At 38.9% G+C, this 18,508-nt stretch overlaps 1 protein-coding gene across 1 annotated transcript; it reads right to left on the bottom strand.

Moving 5' to 3' along the window:
* Positions 1–12,735: 12,735 nt before the first annotated feature.
* On the bottom strand, positions 12,736–18,415 carry ccdc157 (coiled-coil domain containing 157). The gene is made up of 9 exons (XM_058389024.1): positions 18,072–18,415; positions 17,512–17,674; positions 16,072–16,461; positions 15,775–15,997; positions 15,208–15,285; positions 14,969–15,138; positions 14,700–14,876; positions 14,128–14,293; positions 12,736–13,426 (listed from the first exon to the last, which is right to left on the bottom strand). Exons 1-9 carry the CDS (start codon positions 18,317–18,319, stop codon positions 13,068–13,070), a joined length of 1,974 nt encoding a protein of 657 aa, XP_058245007.1. The 5' UTR covers positions 18,320–18,415; the 3' UTR covers positions 12,736–13,067.
* Positions 18,416–18,508: the final 93 nt, after the last annotated feature.

Genomic DNA, 18,508 nt, shown 5'->3' with positions numbered 1-18,508 from the left:
GTGAACACTGTAATGCTGAACATTCAAACAAAGAAACAAATTAAAATAAAATAAACATAATGGAAATATACAATAGAACACAATGGAAAATAATGCATTTTAATTTAAAAAGTAGCTGTATAAAAAATCTGCGACATTCTTTGTTTAAAAGTGACTATCAACCAAATTTAATTATTTCAAACCGTTTAAAGGTGTATTTTAGGTGTGAAATCATTTTTGCCCACTTAGATCCTACGAAGGTCACATATTATCATACCCATGTGTGACCCACATTGTGAAACCCACATGGGACCCACATAAATTGCCCATTTTCAGCCCATGCCCACTTGGAGCCCATGCCGCCTGGATACAGCCCATATGGGGCCCACATATACATGTTGGCTGGGAAGCTATGATGACAAATCCTCGCTGGAAACCAGGGAATTAGTTAGACTCATTATTATTTTTAAATGACCATCTGTGATATTAATATAGATTAACTCGAGATGTTATTAACTTAAAGTATTTAATTTTTCTACATTTTATTTAACTAGATCGAGAACAGAGAAATTCTCACCCCGGTAGTTCAAGCTGTGAAGCTCGACACGGACGACTGAGTGATAACGCCGTCGATAATCCTCCTGCGGGCGCGCGCAGAGGAAGTGGCTTTATAACTGATCCTACGTACCGCTGAAACAAGAGTGGTAATTTCAACATAATGCCGTATTCTGATTGGTCTGTTTAATCTATAATTTAAAAAACGATTTAAACCTGTGTTATTTGGCGAAAAAAACGAAAAGTGTACTCTTAACTCGGTAGTTTATAGTCAGTAAGCAGGCTCAAATCCACCATCACTCAGCTATCACTGACAATTCAATTACATCTTAATTACTTTATTCAAATCCACAAATTGTCACCAAATACTTACCGTGTATACAGGCAGTGTGTTCTGTGTGCAGTCCTGTGTAAATGTTGATACGACAGGGTCTGTCTGGCCGCATTAACACCAGATCTCACTTCTGGAATGCGTTAGTAAGAGACAACCTGAAGTCCTCCAATCAGAAGCGCTTCACCTGAACGCTCCTCCCAGAAGCTGCTTCGAAGCTGACATTACATCTCGCAAACCATGAACTCTCGGTGCTAACTCCTGAAAACATAAATATTAAATAGCTAAGTTTTTTTATTTAACAGTACACAAAACTCTACTGTTTTTGTTCTATTTAAAATTAGTACTCAAGACACACCCAAACGCACACACACTGCGTGATCACCACAACATGCTGGTAAAAAAAATCTAATATCTGAACACTCTGATCTAAACAGATAATCTGCCTTTTATCGTTTCATAGTGCATCTGAAGTGGAAAGAACTACTGATATTCTACCGCAGAAAACAGGACTAATCATTTTCACACAGTAGCCTGGTCTAGATTTTATTCCTCTGGATGACTGGAGCTTTCGGCAGTACACTTTATTATTTACATGCCGTTTGATTTAAATACAATTGTAAATAAAATAATTAACGGTAAATTATTATTGACACATCTTGATTAGTTCATTTTAAACAACAAAGTTAAAGAGAACGGTATGATTTCCCTGTGTAACTATGGGTCAGGGGATAAGTGACATCTCCCCTGTCGGTCCTGTACACTAAGCCTCCTTATCTGATACAAACAGCCCAGAAAGCCAAGCTTGTGCGATGTGCAGTTCACACTTAGAGAAAACAAAGACATTAAAACGCTATGCACATTGTAAACTTAGGAGGACTGGTCAGTACACAGAACTGTCTTCTTCTCGTATGTTTAATTAGTATTTAACATGAGAGCAGTACGTAAGCACACACACACACACACACACACACACAGTGTGTCACCAAATTAACAATTAACAGTAAAATTTCCTTTCTTATGGACCCGGCTAGTCCAGTAAGCTTCCTTAGACATTACAATAATACCAATAAGACCTTACACGGACACACACACACCTTAAGGCTGAGTCCGAAATAATTAACTTAAAACATAACAAAACTGGACATTACCAGGATAACATGATATTTTGCCGAATAATCAGATCATTATAACACTGGATTGATTTGATTCTGTTGCCTCCTTGTTTTTGGCATGTAGTATCCCTGAGTAATGTATATAGCACTATCATTAGGTGTCATTACATTCATTTTAATTTCACAATCACTACACTGTTCTGAAATCCTGTAAAGAAAGCATTGTAATGGGGTTTGCATCATGAAGTTTACAGACCGTCGTCCCAAAAATTGTGTCTATCACTGCTGATATCGTGATCTAAATCTGCCTACATAACTCAAAGATACTACTGTATTAAACTGAAGTGTACTATATTGTATTATATACTGTATTAAACTTAAACTGAAGTTAAAGCTGAAGTTCAGAACTTCTGTGTGCTTCATAACTGTGTATGAACAAACGCTAATCCCTTTTTCATCAAAATCTCATTTCAGGACTTCCAATAGGTACAAACTACACTGAAAGAGCTGATAGCTGCGGTGAATATAACAAAGTAAAACATTACTCACCGATCCTGAAAATAAAATCCTGAAGAAGACTTTAATGAAATGTGAGCCAGGAGTCGCGTGCCTCTGTTTCTTCAGTGGAGAAAGCCAAGCACTGTCTGTCTGGCCAAGCACTCATTCCTCAATTAGGCTCCGCCTCACAGAAAGTCAGGTATTAGAAAGAAAGAAAAAACATCGGCAGGCAGCGATGTGGCGATGTGGTTTGCTGTTATTGTGTGTGTGACAGAATTGTGTATAGATTAGATCAGGGGCCTTGATGTGAAAAGCAGCCACACTCGCTCCTCTCTCCCGCTGCTATAAAAGCTCCAGCAGATTATTTGCATGTGAAGGTGTTTTCTGTGCTGTTGTTTTGAAATAATGGTTTCTAGTCTTACTAAATTACTCTGTTTACTGTTGGACATAGAAATTATATTTTATCAAAATTCTGACAAGACAGATTGAAAGCTATTAAAATGAGGTATTCTTTTTAAAGCAGTATTTCATAGAACATGATAATTATACAAATGTTAGGATAATCGAGTGGGATCGCGCTTTGAATAAACTCCGTCATTAAACTAAGGTGACAAACTCAAGCTGGGGAACCAAAAAGAATTTGTTTATTTCTAAATAACCATGTGTGCTATTAATATAGACTAACATGAGATTTTAATTCGCTTAAATTATTTATTTTACCAACATTTAATTGAATTCTCTAGATTAAAGAAAGGTGCGAAGCGCCTCATAAATATGCTGGGTGACAGAAACGGCACTGAATGAACACTGTTGCATGTAAGAGAAAAGATGTGGTCAGCGTTGTCATGGTGATTTCCAGCGATGACTGGTTAAATCAAATGCTCTTTTTGCGAAGTACAAGTGTGGAAGCATGGATCTCCTGCTTTATTACCGTGATGTGTTTTCTAGTTTGAACTGAGTCAGTATTGTTTCACTAATTTACTAACTAAGTTTTCATTCTTGCAGCACGGTCAATTCCTTAAAGCGATCCCTGGATTTTCAGATTTGCTGATAGAAATTAAGTGTTTAATATTTACAGTTAGAGTAAATAATAGAGTATTAATAGAGTATTTAGAGTTATTAATAAGAAGAAATTAATTTTGTGCTTTCTCATTCAAACCACTTGCTGTGTGGTTTCAGACAGGAATTGGTGGTTTCCATAAACTTCCGCTTTGTGTCATTTACCATTTTTTTTGTCATTAAGAAGTACCTCTTCTTAATCTTAGAATGGAAACACCACAATTCTATATCTGTAAACAAAACATTAAAGTCATGCCTAGATTCACTGATAGAATTTGCTATTTTTGATAGAAATGAAGTATTTAGAAAATGCACAATTTATTAGACGCAGTTATTAATAATAAATAATGTATGTTTTATCAGTCGTGATTCAGTAACTTACTAAAGTAATATCCTGTACACTGAACCTTCGTTATTAGTTTGTTTCATGGTTTACTGCTGTCTATAATTGAGAGAGAAAAAGGTTTAAATCGGTTAAACAGGTTCACGTACACCCGAGCTGTGAGAAAGAGAGACAGAGAGAGAGAGAGAGAGAGAGAGAGAGAGAGATGGGGGAGAGAGAGAGTGAGTGAGAGAGAGAGAGAGAGAGAGAGAGAGAGCGAGAGAGAGATGGGGGAGAGAGAGAGTGAGTGAGTGAGAGAGAGAGAGAGAGAGAGAGAGAGAGAGATGGGGGAGAGAGAGAGTGAGTGAGTGAGTGAGAGAGAGAGAGAGAGAGAGAGAGAGAGAGAGAGAGAGAGAGAGAGAGAGAGAGAGAGAGAAAGCGGTTTTCTCGTGAAAACGTGTTTTCTCGTATTTCACATGAAATAATGAATTACTTTTCCTGAGTAAACAGTGTAGAAAAGCTGAGATGTCGTGTATTAATGACAGACGACAAGGTAAGGCAAGTTTCTTTCTATGTTTTGTTTTGTTTTGTTTTTGCCTTTGCATTTGATGTATGTAGTTTAATGTGGATCTGTACACTGAGGACTACTAATTCACAGCAGGACTAATATAATGCACTTTTACCTGCACCACGGACTGAAACACGAATCTCTAACCGCAAGAAATCAACAACAGATTTTTATTTCACTTTCATGACGTTTACAGTAACTGCAATTCTACATGAAATAATAATCAGAGATAAATGCTCCACACTTTAAGCACATCTTGACTGCTTCATTTCAAACCCACTGTAAACAATAAGTGAGCCAGATGTTAAATAGATCGATGATAATAAAAAAAAAAGTCTCCAGAGATAAAGGAAGAGAGAGACTCAAATTAGTCTGACTGATTTTACACAGTCTGTGAAAACTGGAGGGTTTTGTTTGTTTGTTTGTTTTTGTTTCGTTTGTTTGTTTGCTTCCTCAGAACACACGGTGTAAAAAAAAAAAGGTTTCATTCAGACTTTGCAAATTATAAACTCACTTTAAGCTCTGTTTCTGATGATACCAAACTTCTGATTTCTCTCCTGGTTCCTCTCTCTTTCTCTTCATAAACATTATTTCTGGTATAATGCTTTTTTGTTAGAATGTTCTCTGAGCAAAACACTTTCCTGTTTGTTCCTGCTGAAATGTCAGTAGTAGCTCGTCCACAGCGGCAGATGAATCAGAACCTGAACTATTTCCATCATCAGTCCTTTAATAAATGTTAATCTTCATAAAGCCCTTATTCACACTCCACTTCAAATTCTTTTAAACTACTAACATCCTAACATAATAAATCACAAGTAAAAGAACAACACAAATAATAAAAAAAAATCCAAGTGTTATCTGTCACGATAGAAATGCTGAGTGACCGCTGATTTAAAAAAAAAAATGTAATAGAAATAAGCCGATGTAACCAAATATTTATAAACCCGACTGGACCTAAAAAAAAGAGTCTTACCGTGTGGCCTGGCTGCGTGTTCTGTGTGAAATTATTTGTAACTGAGGGTGTAACCACACCTTTAGCCCCTAGCATTTCTACTCCGCCCCTAAAATTCTGCGATTCTCCATAAACTCTATACAAATTGGTGATTGCCTCAGCGTCCTTTACATATGAATGAAAACAGCGGCAGACCTCTGACTTTCCGCCCGTTCCTCAACCGGAAACCCTCGGCATGGCAGAGCTAGGATCAGACGACAAGTGTGTGTGTGTGTGTGTTTGTGTGTGTGTGTGTGTGTGTGTGTGTGTTTGTGTGTGTGTGTGTTTGTGTGTGTGTGTGTTTGACCGCAACACACATACGAAAACGCCATCTCAGTGAGCTTTTTACGGCAACACACACACACACACATACACACACACACACTAACCTAAACAGTAAATCTGCCTTTTATCGTTTCATTGTGCATCTGAAGTGGTCCAGATTGTATTCCTCTGGATGACTGGAGCTTTCGGTAGTACACACTTTCTTATTTACATGCCGTTTGATTTAAATACAATTGCAAATAAAATGATTAACGGTGAATTATAATTGACACTTTATTCACATCTTCATTACTTAATTTTACATCCACTGTGATGATGTACAGAGGCAAACAAACTGTGTCAACAAAATTAAACAGAACGGTATGATTTCCCTGTGTAACTATGGGTCAGGGGATAAGTGACATCTCCCCTGTCGGTCCTGTACACTAAGCCTCCTTATCTGATACAAGCAGAAAGCCAAGCTTGTGCGATGTGCAGTTCACACTTAGAGAAAACAAAGACATTAAAAAGCTATGCACATTTTAAACTTAGGAGGACTGGTCAGTACACAGAACCGTCCTCTTCTCGTATGTTTAATTAGTATTTAACATGAGAGCAGTACGTAAGCACACACACACACACACACTCACACACACAGTGTGTCACCAAATTAACAATTAACAGTAAAATTTCCTTTCTTATGGACCCGGCTAGTCCAGTAAGCTTCCTTAGACATTACAATAATACCAATAAGACCTTACACGGACACACACACACCTTAAGGCTGAGTCCGAAATAATTAACTTAAAACATAACAAAACTGGACATTACCAGGATAACATGATATTTTGCCGAATAATCAGATCATTATAACACTGGATTGATTTGATTCTGTTGCCTCCTTGTTTTTGGCATGTAGTATCCCTGAGTAATGTATATAGCACTATCATTAGGTGTCATTACATTCATTTTAATTTCACAATCACTACACTGTTCTGAAATCCTGTAAAGAAAGCATTGTAATGGGGTTTGCATCATGAAGTTTACAGACCGTCGTCCCAAAAATTGTGTCTATCACTGCTGATATCGTGATCTAAATCTGCCTACATAACTCAAAGATACTACTGTATTAAACTGAAGTGTACTATATTGTATTATATACTGTATTAAACTTAAACTGAAGTTAAAGCTGAAGTTCAGAACTTCTGTGTGCTTCATAACTGTGTATGAACAAACGCTAATCCCTTTTTCATCAAAATCTCATTTCAGGACTTCCAATAGGTACAAACTACACTGAAAGAGCTGATAGCTGCGGTGAATATAACAAAGTAAAACATTACTCACCGATCCTGAAAATAAAATCCTGAAGAAGACTTTAATGAAATGTGAGCCAGGAGTCGCGTGCCTCTGTTTCTTCAGTGGAGAAAGCCAAGCACTGTCTGTCTGGCCAAGCACTCATTCCTCAATTAGGCTCCGCCTCACAGAAAGTCAGGTATTAGAAAGAAAGAAAAAAACATCGGCAGGCAGCGATGTGGCGATGTGGTTTGCTGTTATTGTGTGTGTGACAGAATTGTGTATAGATTAGATCAGGGGCCTTGATGTGAAAAGCAGCCACACTCGCTCCTCTCTCCCGCTGCTATAAAAGCTCCAGCAGATTATTTGCATGTGAAGGTGTTTTCTGTGCTGTTGTTTTGAAATAATGGTTTCTAGTCTTACTAAATTACTCTGTTTACTGTTGGACATAGAAATTATATTTTATCAAAATTCTGACAAGACAGATTGAAAGCTATTAAAATGAGGTATTCTTTTTAAAGCAGTATTTCATAGAACATGATAATTATACAAATGTTAGGATAATCGAGTGGGATCGCGCTTTGAATAAACTCCGTCATTAAACTAAGGTGACAAACTCAAGCTGGGGAACCAAAAAGAATTTGTTTATTTCTAAATAACCATGTGTGCTATTAATATAGACTAACATGAGATTTTAATTCGCTTAAATTATTTATTTTACCAACATTTAATTGAATTCTCTAGATTAAAGAAAGGTGCGAAGCGCCTCATAAATATGCTGGGTGACAGAAACGGCACTGAATGAACACTGTTGCATGTAAGAGAAAAGATGTGGTCAGCGTTGTCATGGTGATTTCCAGCGATGACTGGTTAAATCAAATGCTCTTTTTGCGAAGTACAAGTGTGGAAGCATGGATCTCCTGCTTTATTACCGTGATGTGTTTTCTAGTTTGAACTGAGTCAGTATTGTTTCACTAATTTACTAACTAAGTTTTCATTCTTGCAGCACGGTCAATTCCTTAAAGCGATCCCTGGATTTTCAGATTTGCTGATAGAAATTAAGTGTTTAATATTTACAGTTAGAGTAAATAATAGAGTATTAATAGAGTATTTAGAGTTATTAATAAGAAGAAATTAATTTTGTGCTTTCTCATTCAAACCACTTGCTGTGTGGTTTCAGACAGGAATTGGTGGTTTCCATAAACTTCCGCTTTGTGTCATTTACCATTTTTTTTGTCATTAAGAAGTACCTCTTCTTAATCTTAGAATGGAAACACCACAATTCTATATCTGTAAACAAAACATTAAAGTCATGCCTAGATTCACTGATAGAATTTGCTATTTTTGATAGAAATGAAGTATTTAGAAAATGCACAATTTATTAGACGCAGTTATTAATAATAAATAATGTATGTTTTATCAGTCGTGATTCAGTAACTTACTAAAGTAATATCCTGTACACTGAACCTTCGTTATTAGTTTGTTTCATGGTTTACTGCTGTCTATAATTGAGAGAGAAAAAGGTTTAAATCGGTTAAACAGGTTCACGTACACCCGAGCTGTGAGAAAGAGAGACAGAGAGAGAGAGAGAGAGAGAGAGAGAGAGAGATGGGGGAGAGAGAGAGTGAGTGAGAGAGAGAGAGAGAGAGAGAGAGAGAGAGAGAGAGAGAGAGAGTGAGTGAGAGAGAGAGAGAGAGAGAGAGAAAGCGGTTTTCTCGTGAAAACGTGTTTTCTCGTATTTCACATGAAATAATGAATTACTTTTCCTGAGTAAACAGTGTAGAAAAGCTGAGATGTCGTGTATTAATGACTGACGACAAGGTAAGGCAAGTTTCTTTCTATGTTTTGTTTTGTTTTGTTTTTGCCTTTGCATTTGATGTATGTAGTTTAATGTGGATCTGTACACTGAGGACTACTAATTCACAGCAGGACTAATATAATGCACTTTTACCTGCACCACGGACTGAAACACGAATCTCTAACCGCAAGAAATCAACAACAGATTTTTATTTCACTTTCATGACGTTTACAGTAACTGCAATTCTACATGAAATAATAATCAGAGATAAATGCTCCACACTTTAAGCACATCTTGACTGCTTCATTTCAAACCCACTGTAAACAATAAGTGAGCCAGATGTTAAATAGATCGATGATAATAAAAAAAAAAGTCTCCAGAGATAAAGGAAGAGAGAGACTCAAATTAGTCTGACTGATTTTACACAGTCTGTGAAAACTGGAGGGTTTTGTTTGTTTGTTTTTGTTTCGTTTGTTTGTTTGCTTCCTCAGAACACACGGTGTAAAAAAAAAAAGGTTTCATTCAGACTTTGCAAATTATAAACTCACTTTAAGCTCTGTTTCTGATGATACCAAACTTCTGATTTCTCTCCTGGTTCCTCTCTCTTTCTCTTCATAAACATTATTTTTGGTATAATGCTTTTTTGTTAGAATGTTCTCTGAGCAAAACACTTTCCTGTTTGTTCCTGCTGAAATGTCAGTAGTAGCTCGTCCACAGCGGCAGATGAATCAGAACCTGAACTATTTCCATCATCAGTCCTTTAATAAATGTTAATCTTCATAAAGCCCTTATTCACACTCCACTTCAAATTCTTTTAAACTACTAACATCCTAACATAATAAATCACAAGTAAAAGAACAACACAAATAAAAAAAAATCCAAGTGTTATCTGTCACGATAGAAATGCTGAGTGACCGCTGATTTTAAAAAAAAATGTAATAGAAATAAGCCGATGTAACCAAATATTTATAAACCCGACTGGACCTAAAAAAAGAGTCTTACCGTGTGGCCTGGCTGCGTGTTCTGTGTGAAATTATTTGTAACTGAGGGTGTAACCACACCTTTAGCCCCTAGCATTTCTACTCCGCCCCTAAAATTCTGCGATTCTCCATAAACTCTATACAAATTGGTGATTGCCTCAGCGTCCTTTACATATGAATGAAAACAGCGGCAGACCTCTGACTTTCCGCCCGTTCCTCAACCGGAAACCCTCGGCATGGCAGAGCTAGGATCAGACGACAAGTGTGTGTGTGTGTGTGTTTGTGTGTGTGTGTGTGTGTTTGACCGCAACACACATACGAAAACGCCATCTCAGTGAGCTTTTTACGGCAACACACACACACACACATACACACACACACACTAACCTAAACAGTAAATCTGCCTTTTATCGTTTCATTGTGCATCTGAAGTGGTCCAGATTGTATTCCTCTGGATGACTGGAGCTTTCGGTAGTACACACTTTCTTATTTACATGCCGTTTGATTTAAATACAATTGCAAATAAAATGATTAACGGTGAATTATAATTGACACTTTATTCACATCTTCATTACTTAATTTTACATCCACTGTGATGATGTACAGAGGCAAACAAACTGTGTCAACAAAATTAAACAGAACGGTATGATTTCCCTGTGTAACTATGGGTCAGGGGATAAGTGACATCTCCCCTGTCGGTCCTGTACACTAAGCCTCCTTATCTGATACAAGCAGAAAGCCAAGCTTGTGCGATGTGCAGTTCACACTTAGAGAAAACAAAGACATTAAAAAGCTATGCACATTTTAAACTTAGGAGGACTGGTCAGTACACAGAACCGTCCTCTTCTCGTATGTTTAATTAGTATTTAACATGAAAGCAGTACGTAAGCACACACACACACACACACTCACACACACAGTGTGTCACCAAATTAACAATTAACAGTAAAATTTCCTCTGGTGTTGTTAAAGATTGGGGCACAGACATTGCTCCTGTCTTTAGCTGAAATATTGATTTTCATTCATCGAATACAGAAAACACATGCACAAATCTCATTAAGATTTTTTTAACATTCAACCAAAATATGTGCTATTTTTATTTGATATCGATAAATATGAAAGTATTGAATCACATGAAATAATGAATTACTTTTCCTGAGTAAACAGTGTATAAAAGCTGAGATGTGTTTGGCAAGTATTAATGACGAACAACAGAAAAGAATAAGGACTCACTTTTAAAGTAGTATTTCAAAGAAAATGTAAATGAAAATGTCATATAGCCGCTGGGAGAATAAAACGCACTGTATACGATGTATGCGGTTTACACTGACAGGAAGAGATAACCAAACATTTTGTATCTACCCGTGTATCTACCCGTGCCCGCGCGCGCGCGCGTGTGTGTGTGTATTTGTGGCAGGTCATGGTCACAACTGGTCTGTTGTTATCAAGTTTGTTTCTAATCAAAATAAACAGTTTGGTCAAAGATCATTCTCTCATAATTATTAGACACAGAGCTCATTATCACGAGAAAACATCTTAGAATTTTTGCAAATAATCTTTAATCATATAAAATCAATAAGAAACTTTCTCCTTATTACATTTTAGGTGTTTCATTGCTACCAACACTGAGAGGGGCTCTACGGCCATCCAGGTGAAGGAGGTGTCCAAGAAGACGAGGAAGCTTGTCCAGAAAAATGCAGCGACTCAATGACTCCATGTTTCCACCTTTATTAAAGACACTCATGGACTTTTAAGTGGCTTTATGACGCACTAAGGTAATGAGTCTCAGCATTGTCTTCTCTTCAGTCCCCTGAAAAATTTCAGGTTCATTCTTTATTTCTCATTCTGTATGATCGAAAATTAGTCAGGACACTGCTGGCTTTAATTGTGAAACATTTTGACCTCTGTGATACAAGATAATGACAAGTTTAGATAACTTGTGGTAAAAAAGGAAGCTTTGGATTTGCATTTTGTCTTCAGATCAACCAGCTGATGTCAAACCAAAGGTGAAAGCCAGCATCTACTGTACTGCTTTGACCATTGCTCTAGAAGCTCATTTGTGAGGTCAGGCACTGATGTTGGACGAGAAGGCCTGGCTCACAGTCTCCACTCTAATTCATCCCAAAGGTGTTCTATGGGGTTGAGGTCAGGACTCTGTGAAGGCCAGTCCAGTTCCTCCACACCAAACTCACTCATCCATGTCTTTATGGAGCTTGCTTTGGTCACTGGTGTGCAGTCATGTTGGAACAGGAAGGGGTCATCCCCAAACTGTTCCCACAAAGAGCATGAAATTGTCCAAAATGTCTTGGTATGAAGCTGAAGCATTAAGAGTTCCTTTCACTGGAACTAAGGGGCGGAGCCCGACACCTGAAAAACAACACCTGAACTCAATGCTTTGTTGAGGCGTCCCAAAACCTCTGGCAATATAGTGTCTATATGTTTAAAATGACAATAAAATCTTTGTGACTTGGCTTTCTCCAGGATTGACGTGTCCTCTCCTCACTCGGAGTGTGTCTTTATTAATTTAACAATGGCAGTGAGACAAAGTCAGTTTCTCCGTACTGTTTTGATCTTATGCTGTACTTCAAACGTGAAATTCAGATTCTTAAATGCCATGTAGGATGTTTTTTCAATTGATCACTGACTTTTATCCCAGTACCGAATACATTTATGAGCCGTCTCGTGTACGAAGATACGTTTGTTAGTTACTTAAGTTAGAACTTTAGTTTTTCAGGGACACTTTTGGTCCTTTGACTATGGGTACCTTAAAAAGAGTGATCTGATGAGGCTCTGGAGTCCCCTGACCCCCGGGCCCCTGATTCTGCGCCCTGTTGCCCAGTAACTGGTTGTATTTTAGAATGAATACATTTCCCAATTAGATACTGAGGTCATGATGGCTGTGGGATAGCTCATTCGTTTACCTGATAGCTGATGAAGTGGAATTGTTCAGAGCTTCGAGTTTAAAAGCACTGTATCCATTATTATCCTTTTATTTTCTCATTAATACCAGCAGCCCAAATATTCAGAAATAGAGCAGTTGTCTTGCTCACCGGCTTTAATCAGCACTGCAGGTGCCATCAGGAAGAATTCCCATTCATATTTTCACTGAGACTTTTGACACCAAGTGGTCAGAGCTTATTTCAGGAATGAAAGACGCTTGGGTCACATGAGCTGTAGATGATGGAGATGGAGAGATATTCTGATTCTGATTCTGATTTATTTGTGTGAGAAACAAACCATGCATTAGAGTACAAGTGCAAAATCTTTGTTTAAGATTAGAATTTTTTGACATGTATGAGTATCAGGTGGTGACATCACTTCCTCCTGCGGTGTGTCCCAGCAGAGCGTGCACGTGCAGCTTGGCGCAGTTTCTGGTACATTTCTTCTGCGTCTGGAACAACAGAGAGACGGAGTGTGTGATGATGAAGAGCAGAAGAAGAAGAAGATGTGATCTGCCTTTCTGTTGCGCTTTTTCTTTGGTCCACTTCCGAGCTTCCTGTGTCTGGACCTGGTGTCTGATCTCCTGCACTCTGCTGACTGAGTCTGATGCTCTGAGGGTCTTTTAGTTTCTCCAGGGTTTTAGTCAGAGACACGTTCTCCTGCTCGAGAACCCTGATCCTCATCGAGTTCACCTTCAGCTGCTGCTCCATATCACACAGGACATCACCTGTACCTGAGAGAGAGAGAGAGAGAGAGAGAGGAAGAGAGAGAGAGAGAGAGAGAGAGAGGGAGGAAGAGAGAGAGAGAGAGATGAATCTGCTCATTCTTTCAGTCAGATAATTTGGCAAAGCTCATAAACCTGACTATAAGAGTCAACACATTTCATTCCCTAAAAAAAACACGGCCCTAAAATACTACTAATTTAATTTTTAAAAAATTAAATAAATGTAAACTTCCTCTTTTGATCTGTTTAGCTAGCTGCTAATGTGATAGGTAAAAAAAAAAAGATAAAATTTTGATGGACTGTAAAAGTTTCAAAACAAAATATTTCATGATATAAAATTAAGAACACTGATATTTCCTGAGTTAAGATTAAAAATACTGATTCTTGGTATTGCCAGGTTCAGAGAAGTAATACACACTCATTAGTATGCTGATATTGTGTTAAAACTGTATTTAAGTCAAAAGAGTTGTTTATTTCATGATATTTAGCATGTGTTTTGGTAACGATCTCTAATCCTCAAAGTGAGTGAATCCATTAATCTGAGTTTGATTGCTTTGGTCTCCGCCCACACAAATCACTGGCTGAGAAAACTTATACAGACTTATAAAAAATTATCATTTCTCCCTATTTCTCAGGGGTTTAGCACTAACGGCTAGTCATCATGCTTCTGGTGTGTACGAGCTAGTTTTCCTTGTGTGTGTGTGTCTCACTTTGTGGTGTTGTGTGTTGTTGATTTAGTTCAGGAAAAGCCACCAGGATCCTCTCTCTCTCCTCAGCCTGCTGTAAGTCCTCAGTCAGCCTCGACACACACTCCTCCAGCTCTCGGAGTCGCACACACTGCTTTTCTCTTTCCTCTTTCAAAGACAGGAACTCAGACTGGAGGGGAAACACACACACAGACAGACACAAACCACAAAGTACACTTCTGAGTAAGTTGCTAGAAAGTTACTTGTGATGTCAAATTCAACACCAATTCAGAATGGAGAATTTTAAAGTGCTGGTGAAAAATATTCTGTAACAGCAGCTCTGATTGTAATTAACACTCTTGTCCTGATTCGTTACCATAGCAACCACTCAGTCACAGAGTTTCTGTAAGGAGATTTCTGTTATGTTTAGGTTTATTTAACATTTATGCAAGGAGTCTCCAGTTTCAGAGGTGAATGATGGCTGCTATAATGTGTGTATGTGTGTATGTGTGTGTGTGTATGTGTGTGTATGTGTGTGTGTGTGTGTGTGTGTGTGTGTATGTGTGTGTGTGTATGTGTGTGTGTGTGTTTTCCACCTTCTGCTGTGTGAGTTCATCCTGCAGTGTGTCCCTCTCCTGTGTGGTGTGTGTGAGTATGTCAGTGAGCTCGGCTTTCTCATCCTCACACTCCTCCAGATGAGACTGCAGCTCCTCACACTGCTGCACCAGCGTGTCTATACGCTCCAGCAGGGCGCGCTGCTTCACCACCATCGCCTGGCACAAACACACACAGATACACAGAACCTGAGTGACAACACATCTTCTGCTTAAAACACTCTATCTACAATAAGAACACACACACACACCTCGTGCTGGCGCTGAGTGCTATGATACTTTGCGCTCTCCTTATCCAGAAGTTTCTGTGTGTCACTAAGCTCCGCCTCCAGATTTCTCTTCTTCTCCTCTGTCTCCTTCCATCTCACTTCTTCCAGACGAAGCCTGTGCACTTCATCTACCAGGGAATCCCTCTCACGCTCTACACACACACACACACATGTAACAGTTTCTCGGGAGTGTTTATGAAGCTGCTGTGTTTACGGCTCACCCACACGCTGCTGTGTTTCTCTCTGCATCTCCAGTTCTCCTTCCAGTTCTGAGATTTTCACTTCTAAAGCCACAGCTCCTGAAAAAGAAAAGCTAAAAGTACTGAAAAGGCAGAGAGACAACTAGCAAGTGATAAAGCAGTGAAAGTGCAGGAGAAAAAAGTATAAAAGTAAAAGGGGAAAAATGAAAAAGGTGAAAACGCAAAAATTATAAAATAAAACAGCAATAAAAGAAAAAATTATCAGTAAAAAAAACAAATGTAAAAAAATGTTAAATAAATAAATAAATAAATAAATAAAAATAATATTTAAAAAGTGAAAATATATATTTTTAAAAAAGCAATAGAATTATATGCAGGATATGTTGTTATTATTTTAAAATTCGAATAATAAAAGAGGAAAGCAATGAAAAGGGGAAAAAACAGATAAAGACAAAGTGAAAAATGTAAGAAAAAAGTAAGCAGAAAAAACAGAAAAGAAAAGAAAACAGAAATAAACAGGAATTTAAAAATGAAAAGTGAATAGATTCTAATCAGGAGGTTTTATTTAATTCTGGTGTGTAAGTGCACCTTCTCTCAGCTCCTCCTCCTTCTCCTGCTGTGTTTTCAGCTCTTCATCTCGTCTGAGTTTCTCCTCCTGCACTCTTCCCTCCCACTCTTCCTCGCTCCTCTTCCTCTCCTCTTTCTCTCTCACGCTGTTCTCCTTCTCTCTGTCCAGCTGTGCTCTCAGCTCGTCTCTCTCCTCTTCTGTTCTCTGCACTGTGTGTGTGAGTGACCCCGCCTTCTCCTGGACCTTCACACACAACACCATGGGTCTTCAACTCAAACTGGTCATGAATATTTAATATTAATCCTGCTGATTCTCACGTGAGTGACATGTTCCTGGATCCGTCGCAGATCCCTCTGCTGCTCTCGAGCCCACAGGGTGAGGTCGCAGGCGGAGAGGCGGCCGAGCTGCAGCGTGTCCTCCACGGCCTGCAGGAAGCTCCACAGCGAGCAGGACAGACCCAGAGTCTGGCACAAAGACGCCACGGAGCGAGCGCTGTCCTGCAGAGTGGACTGGACTCCGGCGCAGGCGGCGCACGGAACCAGGGCAGACTCCACCGTCTGACAGCTCACACTGCGACACCTCACCAAGGGCGGAGGGGCAGTTTGGAGCCTGGAGGAGGGGGATGAAGACGGAGCCGAGCGCTGGGACGTGGAGCTGGAGCTGCTGCTCCTGGAGGACATCTCCGACCTGCACGCGCTGCTCAGGTTCTAAAAATCGATTTAAAGTTCATTAAACACAAAATTTTCTCAGAGCCTGAAATCTTTCTCTCTCTCTCACTCTCTCTCTCTCTTTCATTCTTGTTCATCTCTCATAGAATCAGAGATGTGTCTGATCCCATATCCGTGTCAGTGTCAGCATCAGACATCAGATCCTCTAACCAGCTGCAGAAACTGAATTTTTGGAGCTGGAAAAAAATTCCCATATAAAAAGTCGTGACTGTTTTTCCTGTCGTTTATACTTTATACTCGATTCTGTTTCATCCATTTAAGCGACTTTTGTGTGAAAGAATTAAACTGCAAAATGTTTCCCTTCAGAAGTATGTTTAAAGTTTATTAGTTTTAGACATCATATATCAGAAAAGAAAAAGCAGCACTGTGTCTCCTCTTATTACACCGGTCAGTTCATCCAGTGTTACAGGCCCGCAGATGTCTTTAACCTGACTGTATCACTGAAGTGTGATGGGAGAGTCACCGAAAGTGACCCCATGAACCGTACACATCTCTTTTTCTTATTTCATTCTGTATTTTTTAGAATTGTTGTATTAAAAATGGTTAAAAGAAGCGGCAGGAAATTACATCATGTGGAATAAAGCAGCTTTAGTAAATGTTTGATTTTGAATCAATCATTTAAAATCATTTGAAAATTTTAATATCATTTGTTTTCGCTGATCACGTGTTTGTGTATGAACATCTCTACATGAAAAACAGCAAAAACACATAAAAATTCACCGACCAGCCATAACATTATGACCATCTGCCTAATATTGTGTTGGTCCCCCTTTTGCTGTCAAAACAGCTCTGACCCGTCCTGCACTTTGTAATTCTGACCCCTTTCTATCAGAACCAGCATTAACTTCTTCAGCAGTTTGAGCAACAGTAGCTTGTCTGTTGGATCGGATCACACGGTCCAGCCTTCACTCCCCACGTGCATCAATGAGCCTTGACCGCCCATGACCCGTGCATGAAACGCAGAGAAGAGAAGATTCGACTCCTGTAGACTCAGTTCTGAATCAGAGATCACTTTTCATGATTGTTTACCTGTTGTCTCTGCTGGCTGGTGAAGTGGATTACATTTTTCCAGTAGCGTTTCACCACCAGACCGACACACACTGACCCTCCTGCCTTCCCACAATCCCCTGCTTTCTGTCCTCCTAACATCTGCTCCATGTAGGCGTTAAAACTCTGCAGCAAGAGCAACAGTCTAAACACACACACACACACACACATACACACACACACACACATACACACACACACACATTAATACATTTCCCTTGACCTTCATCAGTGTAGAAGTCAGAGAATTCTGAGAAATTTATCTTTTATAGATATATAGATATATAGACAGACAGACAGACAGACAGACAGACAGACAGATAGACAGACAGATAGATAGATAGATAGATAGATAGATAGATAGATAGATAGATAGATAGATAGATAGATAGAACACTTAAAAGAATTCTGAAAGAAAAAAAATGGAAAATTATACAAAGTGAAAGTTCTTTTTTTAAAAGTAAAGTTAAAATAAAAAATGAAAAGCGATTGGTTTAATCTCAACTATAGAGATGAGAATTTGCTTGAATGAATGACGTCACCTGTCAATCACCAGTTCTAACAGCACGACGTGTGAGTGCTCATTAAACTCTTTCTCTCCCTCGACATGGTCATACTGCTCCAGCAGCTGCACCAGGTCCAGATCACACGACTCTTTATCCGGGAACTTCCACGACCGGAAACGGACCGGTCCGGTGCGCGAGAACACCTCCACCAGCGCTCCCTGTAAATCTATCACATCTCTGCGCAGACTCTCCACGCAGTCCTGAGCTCCTAAAAGATGACTCATGGCGCCAAAAGCATTATTATAACAATAGTTACTGAGCTAATGTCCGCCACAACGCGGTAATAACGCAGGCTGAGTCTGTTTACGGCTTATTACTATGGAAACGTAGTCGTCCGTCAAGAGAACGACATCTCCCATAACCGCTTGCGGTTTTTTTGTCTTTTCTTTGATTTTAGCAACAAACAGAGAATT

The sequence above is a fragment of the Hemibagrus wyckioides genome, linkage group LG05, assembly GCF_019097595.1.
Source record: "Hemibagrus wyckioides isolate EC202008001 linkage group LG05, SWU_Hwy_1.0, whole genome shotgun sequence".
Lineage (NCBI taxonomy): Eukaryota > Metazoa > Chordata > Actinopteri > Siluriformes > Bagridae > Hemibagrus > Hemibagrus wyckioides.
Note: the sequence above shows the minus strand (reverse complement) of the source record. Positions and strands in the feature narration are given on the sequence as shown.

Bases quoted from the DNA above. Each gene is read 5' to 3' on its own strand.
- ccdc157 (XM_058389024.1), bottom strand. From the start codon at position 18,319: ATGAGTCATCTTTTAGGAGCTCAGGACTGCGTGGAGAGTCTGCGCAGA. The intron at 15,286-15,774 runs GTGCACTTACAC...TTTCTTTTTCAG, and splicing joins GGAGGAGGAGCTGAGAGAAG to GAGCTGTGGCTTTAGAAGTG. The intron at 14,294-14,699 runs GTGGAAAACACA...TTTCCCCTCCAG, and splicing joins ATGAACTCACACAGCAGAAG to TCTGAGTTCCTGTCTTTGAA.